The sequence below is a fragment of the Protopterus annectens genome, chromosome 16.part0, assembly GCF_019279795.1.
Source record: "Protopterus annectens isolate FY-2018-M chromosome 16.part0, PAN1.0, whole genome shotgun sequence".
NCBI lineage: Eukaryota > Metazoa > Chordata > Ceratodontiformes > Protopteridae > Protopterus > Protopterus annectens.
In genome coordinates, this window is record NC_056750.1 from 517,786,634 (window position 1) to 517,809,049 (window position 22,416).

Consider the following 22,416-nt stretch of genomic DNA (forward strand, 5'->3'; position numbering starts at 1 on the left):
CCTTATGGAAAAAGTTCACAATGACTTTTCAATCATCCTTCCCAGCCATGCCCAACTACTTTTACCCCTAGGAGGGAAACTTGTCCTCCATGCAAAAAACTGGATGTTTATTACTGTGGACCGATGGGTTCTAAACATTGTATACCAGGGATACAGATTCTACTTTCTCTCACTGCCAACCCCAAGCGGGTTGCCAGACCTCCTCCAAACCAGTGGACAGAGGCTCAAAAACAAGTGCTTTCCCTTCTCACTATCAGGGCTATTCAACCTGTTCCAGTAGAACAACGGGAGCAGGGTGTATACTCCAGGCTGTTCCTGGTGCCCAGAAAAGAGAGCTCTTGGTGCTCTATCCTAGATCTGTCAATTCTCAACACCTTTCTGATGGTCCCAAAATTCAAAATGCTTACACTGCAACAGATTCTTCTGTGCTAGCCAAGGATGCCTGGTTAGTCATCCTAGATTTAAAGGAAACTTATCTGCACATCCCCATAAGGGAGTCCTGCAGGAAATATCTACGTTTCAGGGCAGTCTCTATGCACTATCAGTTCTCTGCACTTCCCTTTGGCTTATCTTCTGCGCCCAGAGTATTCACAAAGTGCCTGGCTGCAGCCATTGCATACTGCAGGCAGAGAAATATTCAAATTTACCCATATTTGGACCATTGCCTGATACAGTCGGGAATCGCTACTTCAGCACCTGGCATTTTTAAAAAGACTCAACTTCACTGGGGTACACCATCAACGAAAATAAATCACAACTGGTGCCCAGTCGAAGTGTATTCCTGGGAGCAAGCTTGAAAACAACTTCCCAGATGGCATTCCTCACTCCAAGAAAAGCAGGTCTGTTTGACAAACTACTTCAGACTAATGCCACCAAAACCCAGCTATCTGGAAGGAAAATGCTGAAAGCCCTAGGGTTCATGACCTTATGCATTCTACTAATTCCATATGCAAGTCTGCATATGAGGAAACTTCAGTGGTGCCTAAAAAGTCTCTGGTGACAACATTCTCAGGACCTGGAAACACTGATTCCTGTCATACCTTGTCTAAGGGCAGAGTTCCTTTGGTGAGCAGAGGCATGCAACCACAAAAGGGACTTCCTTTCTCTCAACCCCTCGCCACCCAAACCCTGACAACAGACTCATCCGACTATGCATGGGGTGCTCACATGGCAGGCAAATGCATTCAAGGCAAATAGAGCCCAGCACAATTTCCCCTGCATATCAATCAGAAAGAGATGATGTTCATCGTGTTACACTGCTGCAGTCATTACACTTGGGTTATCCTGCCGTCAGGCGGTTCCCCAGTCGGCCTGAGTTCCAAAGTCTTGGTTTGGCATCGGTTGCTGTCGCCTCCTCCCCAACGTCCGTGCGACATGGGTACATAAGATGCAGCCGGTGCCATTTTCTTCAGTCTTTCTTGCCGCCCGGTGCCCGAAGCAAAAGCAGTTCGCAAGTGCCGGTCGGCCGACTCCTGAGATTTTCATTCCGAATCCAGAACCGAAGTCTTCTACAAAGCTAAGTACCCCGTTGGGGAAACTTTTTCTTGCCTCAGACCGATGTCGGTAAAAGTTAATAACTGTATTTCTTGTGGGAAGCAAATACCTCATAAAGATTTCCACTCCTATTGTATCCCATGCCTAGGCCCAGACCACAACATCACTGGTTGTCAGTTTTGTGCTAGGTTTAACAAACACACTATTAAACATCGGTTTGATTTTGCCCGACATTATTTTGGCAGAAAATTCAATTACACCATGCCGTCGGAACTTCCGACAACCGGAATACACAAAAAACGCAGACAAGGATAGGCATCCGAGGCCCAAAACAGACGACGAAGCCTCTTCTAGGCCAGTTGCCAGTTCTCCGGTTTTCAGCGAGGCGCCTTCACAGCCCCTGACTTACGCTTCTGCAGAACCACAGGCCACCTCCGACTCCCAAGTGGAGATGGCTGGGCCTTCGGATGCACAAGTTTTACAGCCTACCGAAACTAACCCTTCAGAGGGATCCGGAGTAGCTGAGCAACCCGCAGCTTCAGAGGGTGTTTTCAGACCTACTCAGTTAAGCATTAAACCCTCTGCTAAGTCTAAGCCTCCTTTAAAAACTAAGAAACAAATAGGGCATTCTCCAGGACAGGCCTCCATGCCTAAGAAACAAATGCTCAAAATGGCCGAAGACCTAATTACTCTGATCAGGGGGTCCCATCCCCCTCCTGATAAAAGGCCTAGACAGGATGCAGACTATGATTCATCCGACCAGGTGTCCCATTTCTTCAGACTCATCCTCAGACCTAGGATATTATTTACCCCTTATGAGGATTCTGATGCTGAGGAATCAATTCCATCAGCCTCTCCGCCTGAGGACTACTCCTTTGGGGAAACCTTACATACCATGAGGGAGCATTTCCATTGGGAAGGCCAGGATTACTCAGAATCCAAGAAAAGGCTCAGAAACTTCCTTTTATTACCTCAACACAGACCCCTTGCTATTCCACCAGTGTTAGATATTGTGGATGATGTGTATACTGAATCCAGCTTAAATCCTGATTCCTTACCTCCAGCCCCAGTTAAACCTGACAGATATTACAGAGTCCCTGACTCACACAAATTTCTGTATAAAAGACCTGTTGCTGACCCTGAAACTATTTCTCAGGGACCCAAAGGGGTTAAGGCCTCATCAGCAAAGAATCCATTTCCCTCTGACAGAGATTCCAGAGCATTGGACAGATGGGGAAAGAAAGTATATACGTCTGCAACTTTAGCAATGAGAGCCTTAAATTGCCAATTTCACATGCTAAAATATTAGCAATTTTTAATGTCTCAGTTGAAACAAAAAATGCTTCCAGATTCAGATCCTCCTAATTTTGAAGAAATGCAGGATGGCTTTATTGCATGCAGCTGAACAAGTGGGAAAACATACTTTGCAATGTGGTTTTGATTCTTTAGAGGCCTCCTGTAGAGCAACAGTTACAGGCTCTGTCATTAGAAGACATGCTTGGTTAAAAGAACATGTGTTACCAGATCATGTTAAAGCAAAATTATTGGATGCACCTTTGCAGCAGGATGTGTTATTTGGAGTTGAGGCAGAAGAGGTATTAAAGAAAATGGAGGATAAGGCAAAATCTATACAAATGGTGAAGGATTTCTTACGGGTTCAGCCTCCTCGATTTAGCAGAAATTGGCCAACAAAGAATTGGTCCTTTCCAGTTGCAGACAGACCTCAAAGGGGCAGATACAGACATCCAAGAGTTAGAGGTCAACCACAAGGTCCTTACAGGCCTCGACAATGGGGTGCATCAGGCCAGAAAGAAGGGGAAGACCGGCCCCAACCATATAAAAAGCAGCCCCAATGACTTCCCACTACAGCTGCCAAACGGCTCTCTTGGCAGCCCCCTTGGGAGGGAAAACTGGCACTTTTCTATCACAATTGGCATATGCTCACCTAAGACAAATGGATTCTCAACATTGTATCTCAAGGTTACAGGTTCCACTTTCACACTCTGCCAATGTTAAAAGGAATGCCAAATCTGCCAACAATTCAATGGGCAGAGGCTCAAAAACAAATTACAGCACTCATGGGACATGAGAGCTATTCAAAAGTTACCACCACAAGAGCAAGGACAAGGATTTTACTCGAGTCTTTCTGGTTCCCAGAAAAGACAAAGCCTGGAGGCCCATTCTGGGTCTTTCTTCTCTAAACACTTAGCTGGATGTTCCAAAATTCAAAATGTTGACACTACAGCAGCTTCTTCCCATGCTGGGCAAGAAAGCTTGGCTCGTGACTTTGGACCTCAAGGAGGCATACCTGCATGTCCCTATCAGACAAAACTGCAGAAGATACCTCAGATTCATAGCTGGTTCAATGCACTATCAATCCTCTGCACTGCCCTTTGGCTTATCTACTGCGACCAGGGTCTTCACAAAGTGCCTGGCACCAGTAATTGCATTTTGCAGACAGAAAGGAATTCAAATTTATCCGTACCTGGACGACTGCCTGATTCAAGCAGAGAGCAAGGACATTCTTCTAAAGCATATGGCGTTTGTAAAAAAGTTAACTTGCCTGGGATACACAGTAAACGAAAAGAAATCAAACCTAGTGCCCTCACAAGAGATAATATTCCTGGGTGCCAGCTTGAGCACAACGGCCCAGATGGCTTATCTCATGCCAGACCAGCAAGGACAACTGACTCAGTACTTTCAGTTGATGGCAACAAAGACCCAACTCCCTGCAAGAAAAATTCTGCAGGCCTGGGGTTACATGGCATCTTGCATACTACTAATTCCATATGCCAGACTGCATATGAGGAAACTACAATGGTACCTAAAAGAGTGTATGGTCTCAACACTGTCAAAGTTTGGAAGCAGTTATACCACTAATTCCTTGCCTTCAACAGGAGTTTCAATGGTGGGCTCAAGCTTGTCACCTCAACAAGGGACAGCCTTTTACTCAACCCACATCCAGGCAAACACTGACAACAGATGCATCGGATTACGCCTGGGGAGCACACATGGCAGGAAAATGTATTCGGGGCAAGTGACCCACAGAACAAAGGCATCTTCACATCAATCAAAAGGAGATGCTAGCTGTACAAAATGCCCTTTTAGCTTTCAAGGACCTGCTGCATCCAGGGCAACTACTACTAAAGACAGACAACACCACAGTTATGTGGTACATAAACAAGCAAAGGGGCACTCACTCCTACTCCCTCTGCAGACAAGCCATGACCTTGTGGAACACAGCTCTAAACTATCAAGTTCATCTGCAAGCACAATTCCTGCCAGGAGAGAAAAACATACTGGCAGACGAGTTGAGCAGAAACATCATGGATCCCCACGAATGGGAATTGAATCCACAAAAATTCAGAGTGATAACACAGAAATGGTGGAACCTGGACTTAGATCTGTTTGCATCCCCAATGAACTGCCAGCTACAGAAATTCTGCATAAGGAGTTACCATCCACAAGCATGGAAAGTGGATGCCCTCTCATTCAGCTGGAAAAACCTGCAAGTATACGCTTTCCCACCACTTCCTCTCCTTCCAAAAGTACTCATAAAAGCCAGGCAAGAAGAGCCAAAGATGATCTTGATTGCACCAGACTGGCCACGCCAGCACTGGTACCCAATCTTAAAGAACTTAGCGCAAGGACTACCCTGGATTTTACCTCAGATCCCACATCTGCTAACCCAGCACAACAATCAGGTACTTCACAGCCAGCTAAAGACCTTAAACCTAGCTGCATGGAAGATTCCTTAGTCAAGCAAGCAATGCCTCTCTCCAAAGCTGTTATGGATGTCATTCTGGAGGCCAGAAGGCCTAGTACCAGGAAAGCCTATTCGGATAAATGGAAGAGATTCTGTGCCTGGAACCAGTCTCTCTGCCTTGACCCAAACATTCCTTAGATACTACAATATTTAACTGAGATGCTGGACAAGGGCCTCTCCTTTTCATCCATCAAGATCCACGCCTCTGCCATCTCTGCTCATTACAACACGGATCCACCAATTTTCTCTAATCCTCTGCTAAAACAGTACCTCAGAGGGGCTAAAAACATAAGACCGCCCCATAGAGCACCTACTCCAACTTGGGACCTCAACTTCGTTTTGGAAAAATTAACTTTACCTCCATTTGAGCCAGCTAACACAGCAGAATTAAAATACATCTCTTGGAAAACTGCTCTGCTCCTGGCAATAACATCAGCACGAAGAGTTTCAGAATTACAGGCACTAATGGCAGTGGAACCTTTCCTCATTTTCCACCAGGACAGGGTGTCTTTAAGAACTAACCCTACGTTTATGCCAAAGGTGGTATCAAGTGTGGCTCTAAACCAAACTATTCACTTGCCAACTTTTTATCCAAAACCACAGAATAAAGGGGAGAGACTACTGCATTCTTTGGACATTCACAGGCAGTTACGCTTCTACTTGTACAAAACCAAAGCTTTCAGAAAATCTGAGCAATTATTGGTAGCATATGCTGCAGGAGCACAGGGAAAAGCCATTCCAAAACAGACTATTTCAAAATGGACAGGACGTATACGTTTCTGCTATACACACCATGGGAAACCTGTACCTAGCAGCATTAGATCTCACTCCACCAGGGCAACAGCCACTTCAACTGCCTACCTCAGAGGAGTACCTACCAAGGATATTTTGGAAGCAGCAACATGGAGCTCTGTGCATACCTTCACCAAGCATTACCATCTGCCTCTATACTCTAAATCTAGAGCTGGCTTCCTCACTGCAGTGCTGCAGGGCCTTATAGCCACTTCTAATGCCTTATAGAACCAGCCACCCTACCTCAGCTTTGGGATTCTACCAAGTGTAATGACTGCAGCAGTGTAACACGATGAACATAGTACAGTTTTGTACCTACCATAAATGTAGATGTTTGAGTGTATACACTGCTGCAGTCCAGGTTACCCTCCCTCCTTCCCCTCTTACTTGCTGGTACGTACCTATGTCTTCTACCCTTTACTACCTATGGGGAGTATTTGCTGGTAACTGAAAGTTGTTCGAATCTTCAAACACGGCACAAAAAACTAGGAATAAACAAATTGACAAGCGGCTCCTCTCCACACTGGATTTAATTGCACAGTACAGAATAAAATTCCAACTTAACACGAATACAGGGTAAAAACCACAAACTTTTAAGCGCTTTTCGTTTGGTACTCCAAACTTCTTCAGAAAGTCTTTCCGCTTGTCAATTTGTTTATTCCAACTGAAAGTTGTTGTTTGCTTTTCTTATGTGTGTTTTATTAGCAATTTGAATTGCCTACCTATTTGGGGGCACCTGACATCTGGGGCAAGAAAAACTGAAGAAAATGGCGTCGGCTGCATCTTATGTACCCCTGTCGCACTGACGTTGGGGAAGAGGCGACAGCAACCGATGCCGGACCAAGACTTTGGAACTCGGGGCGACTGGGGGAACCGCCTGACTGCAGCAGTGTATACACTCGAACATCTACATTTTATGGTAGGTACAAAACTGTACTTTAGCTGTACAGAATGCTGTGACAGCCTCAAATACCTTATTCTTCCAGGACAGCTCCTGATAAGGACATACAACACCACAGTTATGTGGTACATAAACAGGCAGTGGGGAACTCATTCCTGCCCACTCTGCAGGTTAACCCGCAACACAGCTGTGGAACACAGCCTTTTGCAACCAAGTGCACCTGCAAGCTCAATTCCTGCTAGGCAAACAAAATTCACTGGCAGACTACTTGAGCAGAAGTCTGCTGGACCCACATGAGTGGAGACTGGAACCCGACTCATTCAGACTTCTAATCCAGAGGTGGACCTCTTTGCCTCCCCCCTAAACCACCAATTGAGCAAGTCTTGCACCAGGAATCCTCACAGAGCCTGGAGGGTGGATACCCTATCCTTTACATTGGAAACCCTCTCAATTTATGCCTTTCCTCCTCTGACCCCCCTCAAAAGTACTACTCAAGATCAAACAAGACAGGCCAAGGACAATTCTTATTGCACCAGACTGGCAATGCCAGCACTGGTACCTACTCCTACGCAGTCTGACAGCATTGCCACCCTGGCACCTACATCAGACCCCTTCCCTGCTGTCTCAACAGGAGGGACAGATTTTGCATCCACAGCTGCAAACTCCAAACCTTGCAGCCTAGCTTATCCCCTGAATACACCACCAGCAACCCTCAGCAAACAGGTGCTGGATGTCATCCTTGAAGCCAGAAGGCCTAGCACTAGGAAATCCTATGCTGAAAAGCGGAAAAGATATTGTTCTTGGAGTCAGTCTCAAGGAAAGGACACAGCTGTACCTACCTTACCTCTAATCCTTGATTACCTAGCAGATCTGCTCCACAGACGCCTGTCCTTCTCATCCTTTAAAATTCATGCGTCTGCTATCTCAGCTCATTGTAATACTGAGCCACCTTTCTTTTCTCACCCTCTCATCAAACAGTTCCAGAGAGGAGCTAAAAATTCAAGGCCCCCTAGGAGAGCCCCCACCCTGGCCTGGGACCTTAACTTTGTACTGGAGAAGCTAACACTTCCCCCCCTTTTGAACCTGCTGGTTCAGCAGAGTAAAAATTCCTCTCTTGGAAAACAGCCTTACTTCTAGCCATCACATCAGCAAGAAGAGTGTCTGGCGTTACATGCAGTAATGGCTGTGGAACCCTTCATTATTTTTCATGCTGGCAGGGTTTCCTTCAGGACTAACCCATCATTTATGCCCAAGGTGGTATCCAGTGGGGCTCTAAACCAATCGCCAACCTTTTTCCCTAATCCTCAGAATAAAGGGGAAAGGATCCTGCACTCCTTGGACGTGCACAGACAGCTCAGGTTCTACCTGGGCAGGACTTAACCCGTCTGAAAATCTGACCAGCTGCTAGTCAGCTTTGCTACAGGGGCAGAGCGCAAGGCTAGCACACTGCATCCACTTCTGCTACAAGCACCATGGAAAACATACCCCACAGGGGATCAGAACACATTCCACTAGGGCCTACCTCAACCTCTACAGCATTTCTTAAGGGGAGTCCCTACCAGGGACATCGTGGAAGCTGCAACCTGGAGTTCTCTACATACCTTCACCAAGCATTACCACCTACCTATTTTTTTCTAAGTCCAGAGCTGGATTTGCTACAGCAGTCTTATAAGGTCTGCTTGCCAGTCCTAACACTTCTTGACTGCCACCTCCCTTCCTTAGCTTTGGGAAATCAACCCAAGTGTGATGACTGCAACAGTGAAACACGAAGAACATAGTACAGTTGTGTACCCATACCATAAATGTAGATATTCGAGTGTGTTCACTGTTGCAGTCCTGGTTTCCCTCCCTCCAACCCTCTGACTTTCTCTATCCTACCTATCCTCTTTTTGGCCATATTCTATGGCAGGAGTGTTTACTTTTTACTGGAGGTGTTCCACACCATTTAATAGCTTCCTATTTTGGGGGCTTTTGATGTTTGGGGCATGAAAATCTGATGTAATGGTGTCAGCTGCATGTTTTATACCCCTGATGACCTGACGTCATGGGAGAGGCAACAGCATCCGACGCAGACATCCCAAGACTCTGGTATTCTGGTCGACTGAGAGCTACCTGCAGACAGATAACCCAAGTGTGATGACTGCAACAGTGAATACACGTGAACATCTACATTTATGGTAAGTGTACACAACAGTACTTTCTAGAGCTGGCTGGATGTTTGAACAACTTTTTAACCCTGCTGCTAGACCTCACAGTTCCTTGTGTCCGAAGGGGTGTTCTAGTGAATGGTAAGGACTTGCTGACTAAGAATCGTTAAAATTCTGTGTTATTGAGGCCTTTGCATAGCATAATTTGTGTGATTTAGCAGTCAAATTTAAATACCCATTAATGTACTAGCAGTAATGCTGCTGTTTTAATGTTTACACAAATGCACATGGTAAGTTGGAGCAAGTATTTGCATAATTGTCCATCTAACAGTGTAGTGGGTATTTTCCAGTTGTCATGTAACTTATGCACTTTGGGATGAGGGGCTATTGCACTTCAATATCTCTTTTGCTGATTTCATCTTGTGCCCCTGATTAAATTTTTTTTTGTAGGTTAACTCCCTTGGTGAGACTGCCCAACGTTTAATCCAGTCTCACCCAGAATCTGCTGATGATATCCAAGAGAAGTGCACTGAGCTAAACCAAGCCTGGAACAGCCTTGTACATCGTGCAGATCAGCGTAAGGAGAAACTGGGAGATTCTCATGACCTGCAACGATTCCTTAGTGATTTCAGGTAATGTTTAAATTAGTAAAGTATAGATTTTAATTGATCTCCTACATGTAAAAAATGTAAGCAAAATGTAGGTGGATGGTGGTAGTCCAGTACTGCGGCTTCATGGAGGTTAGCTCTTTTAAGTGATTATACCTGGTTTATGCATCCAGTCTTGTCAGTAACTCTGCTAGATTATAGTTTCACTGAATGAAATCAGTCATGTCTTTTGAGTCAACTTCAAATTGCTGTAGAATAATTTATGTAGGGAAATGTGCCAGACACTTGACAAGCTGATTAATAATGTATCATTCACCATGCTGCAAGTCTTAGAACATCTTCCATCACCATGTTGAAATTTCTGGGAACATTTTAAGTAGTCAAAAGCACCAGAAAGTGGTTCTAAGGAGAGCACATGGGGTGTAGGCATTGAACTTTAACGAAACACAAATGTATGGCAAGCCTATGCACAGAGTGCTTTTTTAAAGTCAAAGTAAAAACAGACTACGTTGTAGACATTTAAATAACCTCACAAATCACATGATCAGAGTTCAGGATTTAAACATCTAAAGAGACAGTTATTTGATACCATTCATCTTTAACGGGTTTCAAATTATATCCACCATTTAGCCTTGGTGGTTGATAAGCTCTATAAATACTAAAATCCATTTATTGTTAACATTTTCTATTTTGGTGGGTATATCTCCACCTCTTTTTTCTCCTCTACAATTTTTAATACTGGAAAGCTAAAGTAATGATTTTCCCCTTTTTCAAATGTGTCTGCATAGTGCATTAGTAAGCACTAATTTGTGGTCTTCGCTTATGTAGTGTGTGATAAAACAACCAGAAATTGCTTGTTGTCTTTGTTAGCAAGGTAGTATCTTAAACCTGCACATCAGCTAACAAACAATTTACTTGCTTACTTGGGTAGGTCGTTATTTGGATCACATTAGAATAGTTTTCTGGGAGATTTTTTTCAAGTTTTTTTTTTCATTTAGCAGGCAGTGTTCATTGGAAAGTGGTCAAAGCAGTATTGATTAAAAGGCTTCCATTCCAGTAAACTAACTTTTGTGTTATGCTTACAAATGGGTGGGTATCCTCTGCACAGAAGATTGGTATAAATTAGTGATGAAACTAACCCTTAGATTCACAGAATTTCTATCCATCCACACTGATTGCCAAGTGCAGAGCCGTCAGTTTGCATGACCAGGTGAAATTCCAGTTCAGAGACATGATATAGCTACGATGTAAAATACCTCATTAGTGGTTAATTTCCATGTCTGTGAATCAACTAAAAAAAATCCTGTGATTCTAATGTTTTTCCTAGCAGGAAATGCATCACTTAAGCAAAGGCACCTTTATACATGTGCACTTACAGACATGCACATTCAGAAAAAGATGCATAAATACACACACTCTACTTACTCACACTCATAGAAACACTCCCAATACACCAGCACTCATGCTGCAAAACATGCACATAGCTAGAGCCTTGCTATTCCATACCTGACCCACCTATTGCTACTATCCGGACATGGACAACTTTTCATTTGTTTCATTCATGCCCGTACGGATGTGCGCACACACATTCAAATACATGTGTACACCAATCCCCCCCCAGCCACATACACACACACACTCTCTCACACCACTGTCTTTGCTGGATTTTCCTGCACAGGAATTACTACCATAGGAGAGGTCTCTTGACAGCATTCACTTTTTCCTCCCAGAGTAAAATTCTACTCAGCTAAGGAAGTTTCTCTTGGCTGAGCAGATTGTGAGCTGTGGGCATTTGTGGAGAAGAGAACATGAACTAGCATTAGCCACTCCCTTGGTATGCCACATTAGCTTCCAGCTTTGCCGGCAAGGATGCTGTTATTGATGAGGTTCCCAAGAGGGGAAGCCTCGGTGGTAGAGAGATCTGTGAATTTGAAATGTTTGGTGTGATGCAGAAACCTTCCAAGATAAGGCTTCCACATTGCACTAAACTTTTCTGAATTCAAGTATTAACTGAAGTGCATATCTTATTTGGTTAGCTGTCAAACACCCCCATTTAATTTTTTTATTTTACTTGTTGATTTTTGGGCAGGATGAGTGACCCCACCTTGAGGGGGGGGGGCTAGGGTGTTTTTGACAGTTTCTACTTTTTTATTAGTCTGAAGTGTCTAAGACTATTTATAGTATCGAGAAAGTGATCCTTATATACAGGTATAAGCTACTGTCTAGCCTTGAAAACTGAACCCTCTCTTCCAGTTTAATACTTCAGAATTGCTAATAACCCAGTTGCAGTTTCCATATCTGAAAATAGATAACTTTGTTCCTAAACATGTAGAATATTTATGTGCATGCACTCACCTCACCACTATAGGCTTCTTTAACTTCTGTGGACAGGTCTTTCAATTTATAGCCTTTCTTTTGCTTGTCCTGTCCATTTCTGCCTTAAAACATTTGAGTGCCTTGACTGCTGCATTGCAGTGCCAAAGGATCTGGGTACTAATATGCTCCAAAAAATGGATTTTTCTTGTAATGCCTCTTAATTTGAGCCAAATGATGCAGGGCATGACACTGGAGCTGTCTGTTTTTTTGGGTGTCCTGCCTAGATCTTTCATGGCTCCATACCAGAGGAACCATTTTGTGAGCCAATGTAGAGTAAATCACAAAGGAAGTATGTTGTTTCTGATTTGGTTTTTAAACCCACCACATTATATGCAGTGCATAACAATTGTCTGTGTGATATCCTTCAGCCTCAGATTTGACTGGAGGTAGCCATGTTTGCTGATGTTCTTCATGTTTCACTGTTGCAGTCATCACACTTGGGTTATCTACCTGCAGGTAGCCTTCAGTCGGCCCGAATACCAGAGACTTGGTATTTCTGCATCGGTTGCTGTCACTCGAGGACTGACATCAGGTCATCAGGGGTATAAAAACACGAAGTAAGAACAACAAACGACCACTGGCACTTCAACCCAAAAGAACACAGGTTTAATTTGTTAAGCACTTTTCGTCTCTACAATAGCAGACTTCCTCAAGGGTATAAAAACACACTGCCAACGCTATTACATCAGTCTTTCTTGCCGAGGAGCCCGATGCAGAAGCAGTTTGCACGAGTGCCAGTCGGCCGCTACCTGAGTTTTCCTTTCCGAATTGAATTATCCTGACGTCTTCTAAAGCTAAGTACGCCGTTGGGGATCCTTTTTTCTTGCTCTGACCGATGTCAGAAAAAGTTAACAATTGTCTTGCCTGTGGAAAGCAAGTACCACACTGAGATTTACATTCTTACTGCGTCACCTGTTTAGGCCCAGACCATGACGTACCTCGCTGTCGGCTTTGTGCCTTGTTCAACGCTCAAACTATTCGTCTGGCCATTATTGTCGCTAAATACTTTTGTTCCCGATCTCCGTATTCCGAAATGGCTTCGGTAAGCCATCCGACTACCAATCTTCCCAGAAAACATAAGGATAAAGACAGAGACAGACCGCACAGGTCCAAAGCTGCCGACGACGATTCCGTTAAGCTAGTTGCCAGTTCGCTGGTACTCAGGGAGGTGCTTTCGCAGCCCATGATGCCCGCTTCAGTGGATTCGCAGGCCTCTACCGAGACCCGTTCGATATGGAGCGAGGCTCTTCTTCGACTACAGAACCTGCGGATGTCTCTATCTTGGATGGGTCCAGAACCACTGAGCAGGCCCCGGCTTCTGAAGAAGTTCCTTCACACTACCGATGTTCGACACAAACCGACAACTTCTTTCGCGTCTTCAGTTCTGTCTAAAATTACCGAGTTTCTAAGGCCAAGAGTACATGCTACGCCTAAAAAACTGACGACCAAAGCTTATGCTCATGCACCTGCTCCCTTGCCACAACATCAAATGCTTAAAATGGCAGAAGACCTTATTATGCTGATTAGAGGAAGTCAGCCTTCCCCTGCTAAGAGAAAAAGACCTGTCCCCAACAGCTTCAACATACCAAGAGTCTGACTACTCTGAGGTATGTGATTATGTGATTAGGAAGACATGCCTTTATCTGCTTATGAGGATTTAGATGCAGAGGAATCCATTCCCTCTGCTTCTCCTCCAGAGGATTTTTCTTTTGGTAAAACATTACATACTTTGAGAGCATTTCCACTGAGAATGCCAAGACTATCCTGAGTCCAAAAAGAGACTCCGCGAATTTCTAGATCTGCCACAACATAGGCCTTTAGCAATACCCCCAGTCCTGGATGTTGTGGATGGTGTCTTTATGGAATCCAGTTTAACTCCTGAAACTTCCCCCTGCTCCTAGGAAACCAGACAGGTACTACAGAGAACCTGACTCTCACAAACTCCTTTTCAAAAATCGTACTGCTGACCCAGAGGTCATCCCCCAGGGGCCTAAAGGTATCAAAGCAACTACAGTTATGAGTCCAACTCCTTTGGACAGGTATTCTAGAGCTTTGGACAGATGGGGTAAGAAAGTATATACCTCTGCAAGTCTCGCCATTAGGGCTTTGAATTGTCAGTTTCACATGCTGAAGTACCAACAACATATTGTGGAACTTAAGCAAAAATAGCTAGCTTTACAGACTGTGCAGAAATAATGAATTGCAAGAGTTTATGCATTCTGCAAGCCAAGTCAGCAAACATATATTGCAATGTGGCTTTGACGCCCTAGAAGCATCTTGCAGGGCAGCAGTTACTGGTTCTGTACTGAGAAGGCATGCGTGGCTTAAGGAGCCAACCTTGCCAGACCATGTCAAAGGAAAGTGATTAGACGCTCCTTTGAGCAAGGACAATCTGTTTGGCACCAAAGCAGAAGAGGTTCTTAAAAAGATGGAAGAAAAAGCTAAATCTATGCAGACAGTCAAAGAATTCTTGCAAGTACAGCCTCCTAGATTCAGTAGGCATTGCCCCTCGAAACATTGGTCCTTTCCAGCCCCCTCAAGGCCATCTCAAACTAGACCCAGGGGAACCAGACCCCACAGACTACAGTGTCAGGGTATGCACTCCCCACCTCTGCCCAACTGCTTGTGCCCCTAGGTGGAAAATTTGCCCTTCATGCAAAAAACTGGATTTCCATTCCCAAAGACTGATGGATCCTCAACATTGTGTCCTGGGTACAAATTTTACTTCCACTCACTGCCAACCCCAAAAGCGTTCCCAGACCTTCCTCCAAACCAGTGGCCAGAGGCACAAAACCAAGTACAGTCCCTGCTCTCTATAAGGCCAATTCAACCTGTTCCTGCAGAACAGCTGGGTCAAAGATTCTATTCCAGACTTTTCCTGGTACCCAGAAAAGAGGGCACTTGGCGCCTAATCCTAGATCTTTCAGTTCTCGACACCTTCCTGGTGGTACCAAAATTCATAATGCTCACCCTGCAGCAGCTTCTACCTATGCAAGCAAAAGATGCCTGGTTAGTCACCATGGTCTTAAAAGAAGACTATCTGCACATCCCTATGTGGAGGTCATGCAGAGAAGTATCTACATTTCAGGGCAGGATCTGTGCATTATCCATTCTCTGCACTTCCCTGTGGCTTATCCACTGCTCCCAGAGTATTCACAAAATGCCTGGCTCCAGCCATTGCTTACTGCAGACAGAGAAATATTCAGATTTACCTGTTCTTGGATGACTGCCTGATTCAGGCAGTCAGGAAATGCAGTTGCCACACCTGACATTTGTAAAGAAAACCTTCTTACTTCCCTGGGGTACACCATCAACAAAAAGAAATCGAAACTCGTCCCCAGTCAAAAGATTGTATTCCTGGGAGCAAGCTTGGACACAGCATCCCAGATGACATTCCTCCCTCCAGAAAAACAAGCCTGTCTGACAGACTATTTTACTCAGATGACCACCAGAACCCAGCTATATCCGTAAGTAAAATCCTGCAGGCCCTAGGGTTTGTGGCCTCATGCATCCTACTAATTCCATATGCCAGACTGCATATGAGGAAACTTCAGTGGTACTTAAAAAGTCTTTGGTGCCAACATTCTCAGGACCTGAAAACAGTCATTCCTATAATACCCTGTCTAAGGACAGAGTTTCTTTGGTGGGCAGCAGCATGCAACCACAACAAGGGACTGCCCTTTACTCAACCCCACGTCTCCCAGACCCTAACCACAGACTCTTCAGACTATGTCCGGGGGGGGGGTGCACATGGATGGCAAGTGCATTCAGGACCACTGGAGCCCAAGTCAAATTCATATGCACATCAACCCAAAAGAGATGCTAGCTGTGCAGCATGCTCTGACAGCTTTCAGATCCCTACTCTCACCAGGACACCTGCTAATAAAAACAGACAACACCACAGTTATGTGGTACATCAACAAACAGGGGGGGACCTACTCTTACTCACTCTGCAGGCTAACCATGGCCCTGTGGAAGACTGCCTTGGACATGCAGGTCCATCTGCAAGCTCAATTCCTGCCAGGCAAACAAAACCCGCTGGCAGACGACTTGAGCAGAAATCTCTTAGACCCACATGAGTGGCAACTAGAGCCCGGCACCTTCAACCTTCTGATTCAGAAATGGGGGACCCTAGAGGTAGAGCTCTTTGCCTCCCCCTGCAATCACCACCTCAGCAAATTCTGCACCAGGACACCTCACAGCAGGGCGTGGAAAGTAGATGCCCTATCCTTCCAGTGGGTAAATCTCTCAATCTATGCCTTTCCCCCTCTGCCCCTTCTCTCAAGAGTATTTCTAAAGATAAGACAGGACAGACCAAGGACAATTCTGATTGCCCCGGACTGGCCACACCAGCACTGGTACCCACTCCTGCGCAGCCAGTCACCGGTAGTACTGTGGAACCCTTCATTATTTTCCATGCTGACAGGGTTTCCCTCAGGACTAACCCTTCCTTTATGCCTAAAGTGGTGTCCAGTGTGGCTCTCAACCAATCTATCCATTTGGCAACTTTCTTCCCTAATCCTCAAAATAAAGGGGAAAGGATCCTGCACTACTTGGGCGTGCACAGACCACTCAGATTCTACCTTGATAGGACTAAGCCCTTCAGGAAATCTGACCAGTTACTAGTCAGCTTTGCACCAGGGGCAGTGGGCAAGGCCATTTCAAAGCAAACAATTTCCAAATGGATAACACACTGCATCCATTTCTGCTACAAGCACCATGGGAAACCCACCCCTCAGGGGGTCAGAACACATTCCACTAGGGCAACTTCTACCTCTACAGCATTCCTCAGGGAAGTCCCTACCAGGGACATCCTGGAAGCTGCTACCTGGAGTGCTGTACACACCTCACCAAGCATTACCACCTACCTATTTTTCCAAATCCAGGGCGGGTTTTGCAACAGCAGTCCTGCAAGGCATACTAGTCAGCCCTAACTTTTCATGACTGCCTCCACCCTTCTTCAGCTTTGGGAATCTACCCAAGTGTGATGACTGCAACAGTGAAACACGAAGAACAATGCAGTATACACACGCACACACACATATATATATATATATATATATATATATATGTATATATATATATGTATATATATATATATATATATATATATAAAACATAGAGATGTGTATATATATATATATATATATATATATATATATATATATATATATATATATATATATATGCACACACACACACACACACACACACACACACAGATATATAGAGATGTGGTTTGTATGTGTGTGTTCGATTCAACCCATCAACAAGTTGAATTGCACTGCAAAAAAGCCAGTAGAGCTGATTGAAAACCTGTGTGAGATCGCAGTGAAATAGGGATCTGGTAATTTGTCCTTTTCCACTGTATTGCTATACAGTTAACAGGGGATGTGGAGGTGCAGGGCGACTTACTCTTCTGCAGAAAAGTAAATTTTGCATTGCTTCATATCTTTCTGATTCAAAGTGCTGTGTATTTCAATCTGTGATTCAGACTGTTCTGGTGTATGACTTATGCTCAAAGTTTTGATTCTGCGATCATTTATCATACAGATATGTATAGATAGGTGTCAATATATACGTAGAAAGAGACTATGTTACAGAAAAAGAGGTTCATTTTTGTTTTTCTGCATTTTTTCCTAGTCCAGGTGTTAAGATGCAGAAAGAAAAATCAAGTCATTTTGATAGAACATTTCTGCATTTGGTTGATTTTAGTTCCTTTCTTCTGAAGGCTGACAAAAAAAAAATCAGTTCTCCACTATAAGAGCTGCTTGTACAGGAAAAGGCTTTATATTCCATCCAGTCTAGACTGTGTTGTAAGCTGGATGTGTAGATCCTAATGCAGTTTGTCTCCATGAGTATTCTGAAGATTTTGCTATCGGCACACTTTGATATTATATACTTTATTTTGTGGCTTCCTCCCCCTCTTTGTGGAGGAAGTATGGAAGGATTTTGATCTGTGTATTTGTGGAAAAGCTTTAATCTTACTTTGTCACATATGTCAACCTTTGGCTAACATAATCCACTGCAGTATATAAAAAAAAAAATTCACCCTGCCATTGCGTTGAACTTTCATGCATTGTTTGTTGTATGGGAAAATGTTGGCCCATTTAGATGTTAACTGTACTTTCATGGTAGGTGGTGTACATTGCAACTCACTGACAAAAAGTACAGTTTTGTACCTACCATAAATGTAGATGTTCGAGTGTACACCCTGCTGCAGTCACCACACTTGGGTTATCTTGTCATCAGGCAGTCCCGCAGTCGGCCGGAATTCCAAAGTCTTGGTCCGACGTCTGTTGCTGTCGCTTCTTCCCTGACGTCAGTGCGCCAGGGGTATAAATAATGCATCTGACGCCATTTTCTTCAGTTTTTCTTGCCCTAGATGTCAGGTGCCCCCAAAAAGGTGGTCAGAAATTAGTACCAAACTAAGAAAATTTTGCATGAACACAAAATCCCTCCAGCTATAAGCAAATACATCAGGAAGGTATTGTAGAGATTTAGCCAGTTGGATCAGAGGGGACGGAGGGAGGGTAACCTGGACTGCAGCAGGGTGTACACTCGAACATCTACATTTATGGTAGGTACAAAACTGTACTATGTTCATCGTGTTACCCTGCTGCAGTCATCACACTTGGGTAGAATCCCAAAGCTAAGGATGGGTGGAGGAGTCATAGAGGGTTAGGGGAGGCTAGAAGGCCCTGCAGAACTGCAGTGGCGAAGCCAGCCCTAGTCTTAGAGTAAAGAGGTAAGTGATAGTGTTTGGTAAAGGTGTGCACTGAACTCCAAGCTGCAGCTTCCAAAATCTTCTTGGTTGGAACCCCCCTGAGGAAGGCTGTAGATGTAGCTGTTGCCCTGGTAGAGTGGGGCCTAATGGTAGCAGGAACTGGTTTTCCATGATGGGTATAGCAAAAATGAATGCAATGTCCTATCCATTTGGAAATGGTTTGTTTTGATATAGCCTTCCCTTGTGAAGCTGTAGCATAGGATACAAAGAGCTGGTCAGATTTTCTGAAAGCCTTAGTTTTATCCAAATAGTAACGAAGTTGCATGTGAATGTCCAAGGAATGCAGGAGTCTTTCTCCTTTGTTCTGTGGATTTGGGAAGAAGGTGGGTAAGTAGATGGTTTGATTTAAAGCCACACTGGAAACCACCTTAGGCATGAAGGAAGGATTAGTTCATAGAGAAACTCTGTCTTGATGGAAAATGAGGAAGGGTTCCACTGCCATTAGTGCCTGCAGCTCTGAGACTCTTCTAGCTGAAGTTATTGCTAGCAGCAGGGCAGTCTTCCATGATAGGAACTGTAGATCTGCAGAGAAAGCTGGTTCAAAGGGAGGTAACGTGAGTTTTTCCAGAACAAAGTTGAGGTCCCATGTTGGTGTAGGTGCTCTCCTGGGGGGGCCTAATGTTTTTTGCCCCTCTGAGGAACTGCCTTAGAAGTGGATGAGAAAATAAGGGTGGATCCGTGTTGTAGTGGGCTGAAATAGCTGATATATGGATTTTAATGGAAGAAAAAGACAGCCCTTTGTGCAACATCTCAGTTAAATACTGTAGTATGTGAGGCATGTGAGGCTGGATTGTGTCTTGGCCTTTAGTTTGGTTCCAGGCACAAAACCTTTTCCATTTGTCCGAATAAGCCCTCCTGGTGCTGGGCCTCCTAGCTTCCAGAGTAACATCCATAACTGCTTGGGAAAGAGGAGCTGGCTGGATGCTTAGTTGATTTGCCATGCAGCCAGGTTTAAGGTTTTGAGCTGGCTGTGAATAATCTGATTGTTTTGCTGTGTGCGCAAATGGGTAATTTGTGGTAAAATCCAAGGTGGACCCTGGGCCATATTCCTCAATAGCGGGTACCAGTGCTGGCGTGGCCAGTCTGGGGCTATGAGTATCAGTCATGGTCTCTCCTTCCTGACTTTTAGAAGCACCCTTGTGAGGAGAGGCAATGGAGGGAAGGCATATACTGTCAGGTTTTTCCAGTTGAATGAGAGTGCGTCCACTTTCCAAGCTTGATGGTGAAGTGTCCTTGTACAAAATTTTGTTAGTTGATAGTTTTGAGGGCTGGCAAACAGGTCTATGTCTGGAAGGCCCCATTTTTGAGTTATCATTGCAAATACTTGTGGATCCAGTTTCCACTCATGGGGATCCTTGATGTTTCTGCTGAGGTTGTCTGCCAATGTGTTATGGAGTTTTATTTGGGCATGGGTTAGGAGAGGAAGGGTTTCCTGGATGTAGTATATGATTGATTGTGTTCCAGAATTTTTTGGGGTCTGATTTTTAGGGTAGTGGGAGGGTTTGCATAGATGTTAGTCTTGTCTTTGTTGATAATTTTCCTTATTTGATTCCTAAGTTTTTATAGTTCTGTAGAAGAGAAGGGGTCTTAGTTTTAGTTCATAATTTCCATATCTTGTAACGGTTTTTCATCAGGGTTCGAGTAGATTTGGTCAGCCAAGGAGTGGTGTTAGCTGTGATTCCTATTGTGCGGAGAGGAGCAAGGGAGTTGAGGACGTTTAAGAAAGGTGGAGTTGAAAGAGTGGACAGCCTCATCTAAGTGGAGTGTAGTGAGATGGGACCAGTTAATACTAGAGAGTTGGCCAGTGAAAGAGTCAGGACTGAAAGATGAGATTTTTGTGGGAAGTGATAAACTTGAAAGGTCTGGTGAAATGAGGAGTATGTCTAGTTACTGTGATAGGGCAGTGGTCACTAAGGGCATTTGGTAGAGTGTGAGGGTTATAGTAGTTTTGGGGGCGAGACACCAAAATCCAGTCCAGACATACAGAAGAGCTACTATGACCTCCTTCAGATGGACTTCCCCTCTCTATCTGCCATCCCCCCTGTCCTAGTAGCCTTCTTAGATGCCTTTACAGCTGCTTTTAAATGCCCAGACTCCCAGCCTCCAGCTCCGAAGTGCTTAGATAGATTTTATAATGTGCCTGAATACTCCAAATTCCTCTTCAAAGCCCTCTCTGCAGATCCAGTTTCCCTCGGATAAGGAGAGCAGAGTCATGGAGAGATTAGAGAAAAAAGTATATTTCTCTGCTGTTTTGTTCTTTGGGGCAATTAATTGTCAAACCCATATGGTCAAATATTCCCTAGCTCTCCTGTCTGATGCAGGAAAGCTCCTTTCTGAGCTTCCTGATTTTCCCTCCAAGGCTAAGCTCTCTTCCATTCTCAGTTCCTCTGCCGGGGTTGCAAGGCACTCCATCAAGTGCAGTTATGATGCCGTGGAGGCCTCAGCCAGGGCCGATGCATCTGGGTCTGTCCTGAGTAACTATTCATGGCTTTGCCTGATGATATTAAAGCCAAGTTAATGGCTGCCCCTCTGGACAGCAAAGTTTTGTTCGGAAACTTATCTGCCGAACTATTTAAATCACTTCAAGAAAAGGGCATCTAAAACATGTCTTTGTCTCCCCTGTCCCTAGGTTTCAGAGGAATTAACCTGCCAAAACTGCTTTTGTCAGAAAGGCAGCTAGGCCACCTTCTACCAAAGATAAGAGGGATTCCAGAAAATACATCCCTTCAAAGTCTGATGTTCATCGTGTTTCACTGTTGTAGTCATTACAATTGGGTTATCCTGCTGGCAGGCTACCCGCAGTCGGCCTGAATTCCAAAGTCTAGGTCCGGTTGGTTGCTGTCGCCTCCTCCCTGACTTCAGTGCGCCAGGGGTATAAAAGATGCAGCCGATGCCATTTTCTCCTGTCTTTCTTGCCGCGCGGTGCCTGAAGCAAAAGCAGTTCGCAAGTGCCGGTCGACCGACTCCTGAGATTTTCGTGTTCGAATTTCATATCCGAAGTCTTCATTAAAAGCCAAGTACCCCATTGGGGAAACTTTTTTTCTTGCTCCAGACCGATGTCAGAAAAAGTTAATAATTGTATTTCTTGTGGGAAGCAAATACTTCATAAGGACTTCCATTCTTACTCTATTCCTTACCTAGGCCCTGATCACGACGTTACTAATTGTCTGTTTTGTGCTAGATTTAACCAATGCACTATTAAGCATCGGTACGATTTTGCATTTCATTATTTTGGCAGAAGATTTAATTACACGATGTCGTTGGATAGCCTTCCGACTACCGCAATTCAAAAGAAACGCAAAGAAAAGGACAGGCATCCGAGGTCCAAAACTGACGACGAGGCTTCTTCTAAGCCAGTCGCTGGTTCGCCGGTTCTCAGTGAGGTGCTTTCGCAGCCCCTGATGCCCGCTACTTTAGAGCCGCAGGCCGCTTCCGACTCCCATGTGGAGCCGACTAGGCCGCTGGAAACTCAAGGTATTGGAACCTCGGAAACTATTCCCTCAGATGGGTCTGGAGCCGCTGAGCAGGCATCTGCTTCTGAGGGT

The 22,416-nt window shown here is 44.6% G+C and overlaps 1 protein-coding gene across 1 annotated transcript in view; it reads left to right on the top strand.

Annotated features, from left to right (window-relative positions):
- SPTAN1 (spectrin alpha, non-erythrocytic 1) overlaps nucleotides 1–22,416 on the top strand; it is a gene marked incomplete in the record, with an annotated part of 2,849,969 nt that overhangs the window by 1,416,342 nt on the left and 1,411,211 nt on the right. The window contains 1 exon segment of the mRNA XM_044058813.1: nucleotides 9,551–9,732. Within this exon segment, the coding sequence (XP_043914748.1) occupies nucleotides 9,551–9,732 (182 nt within the window).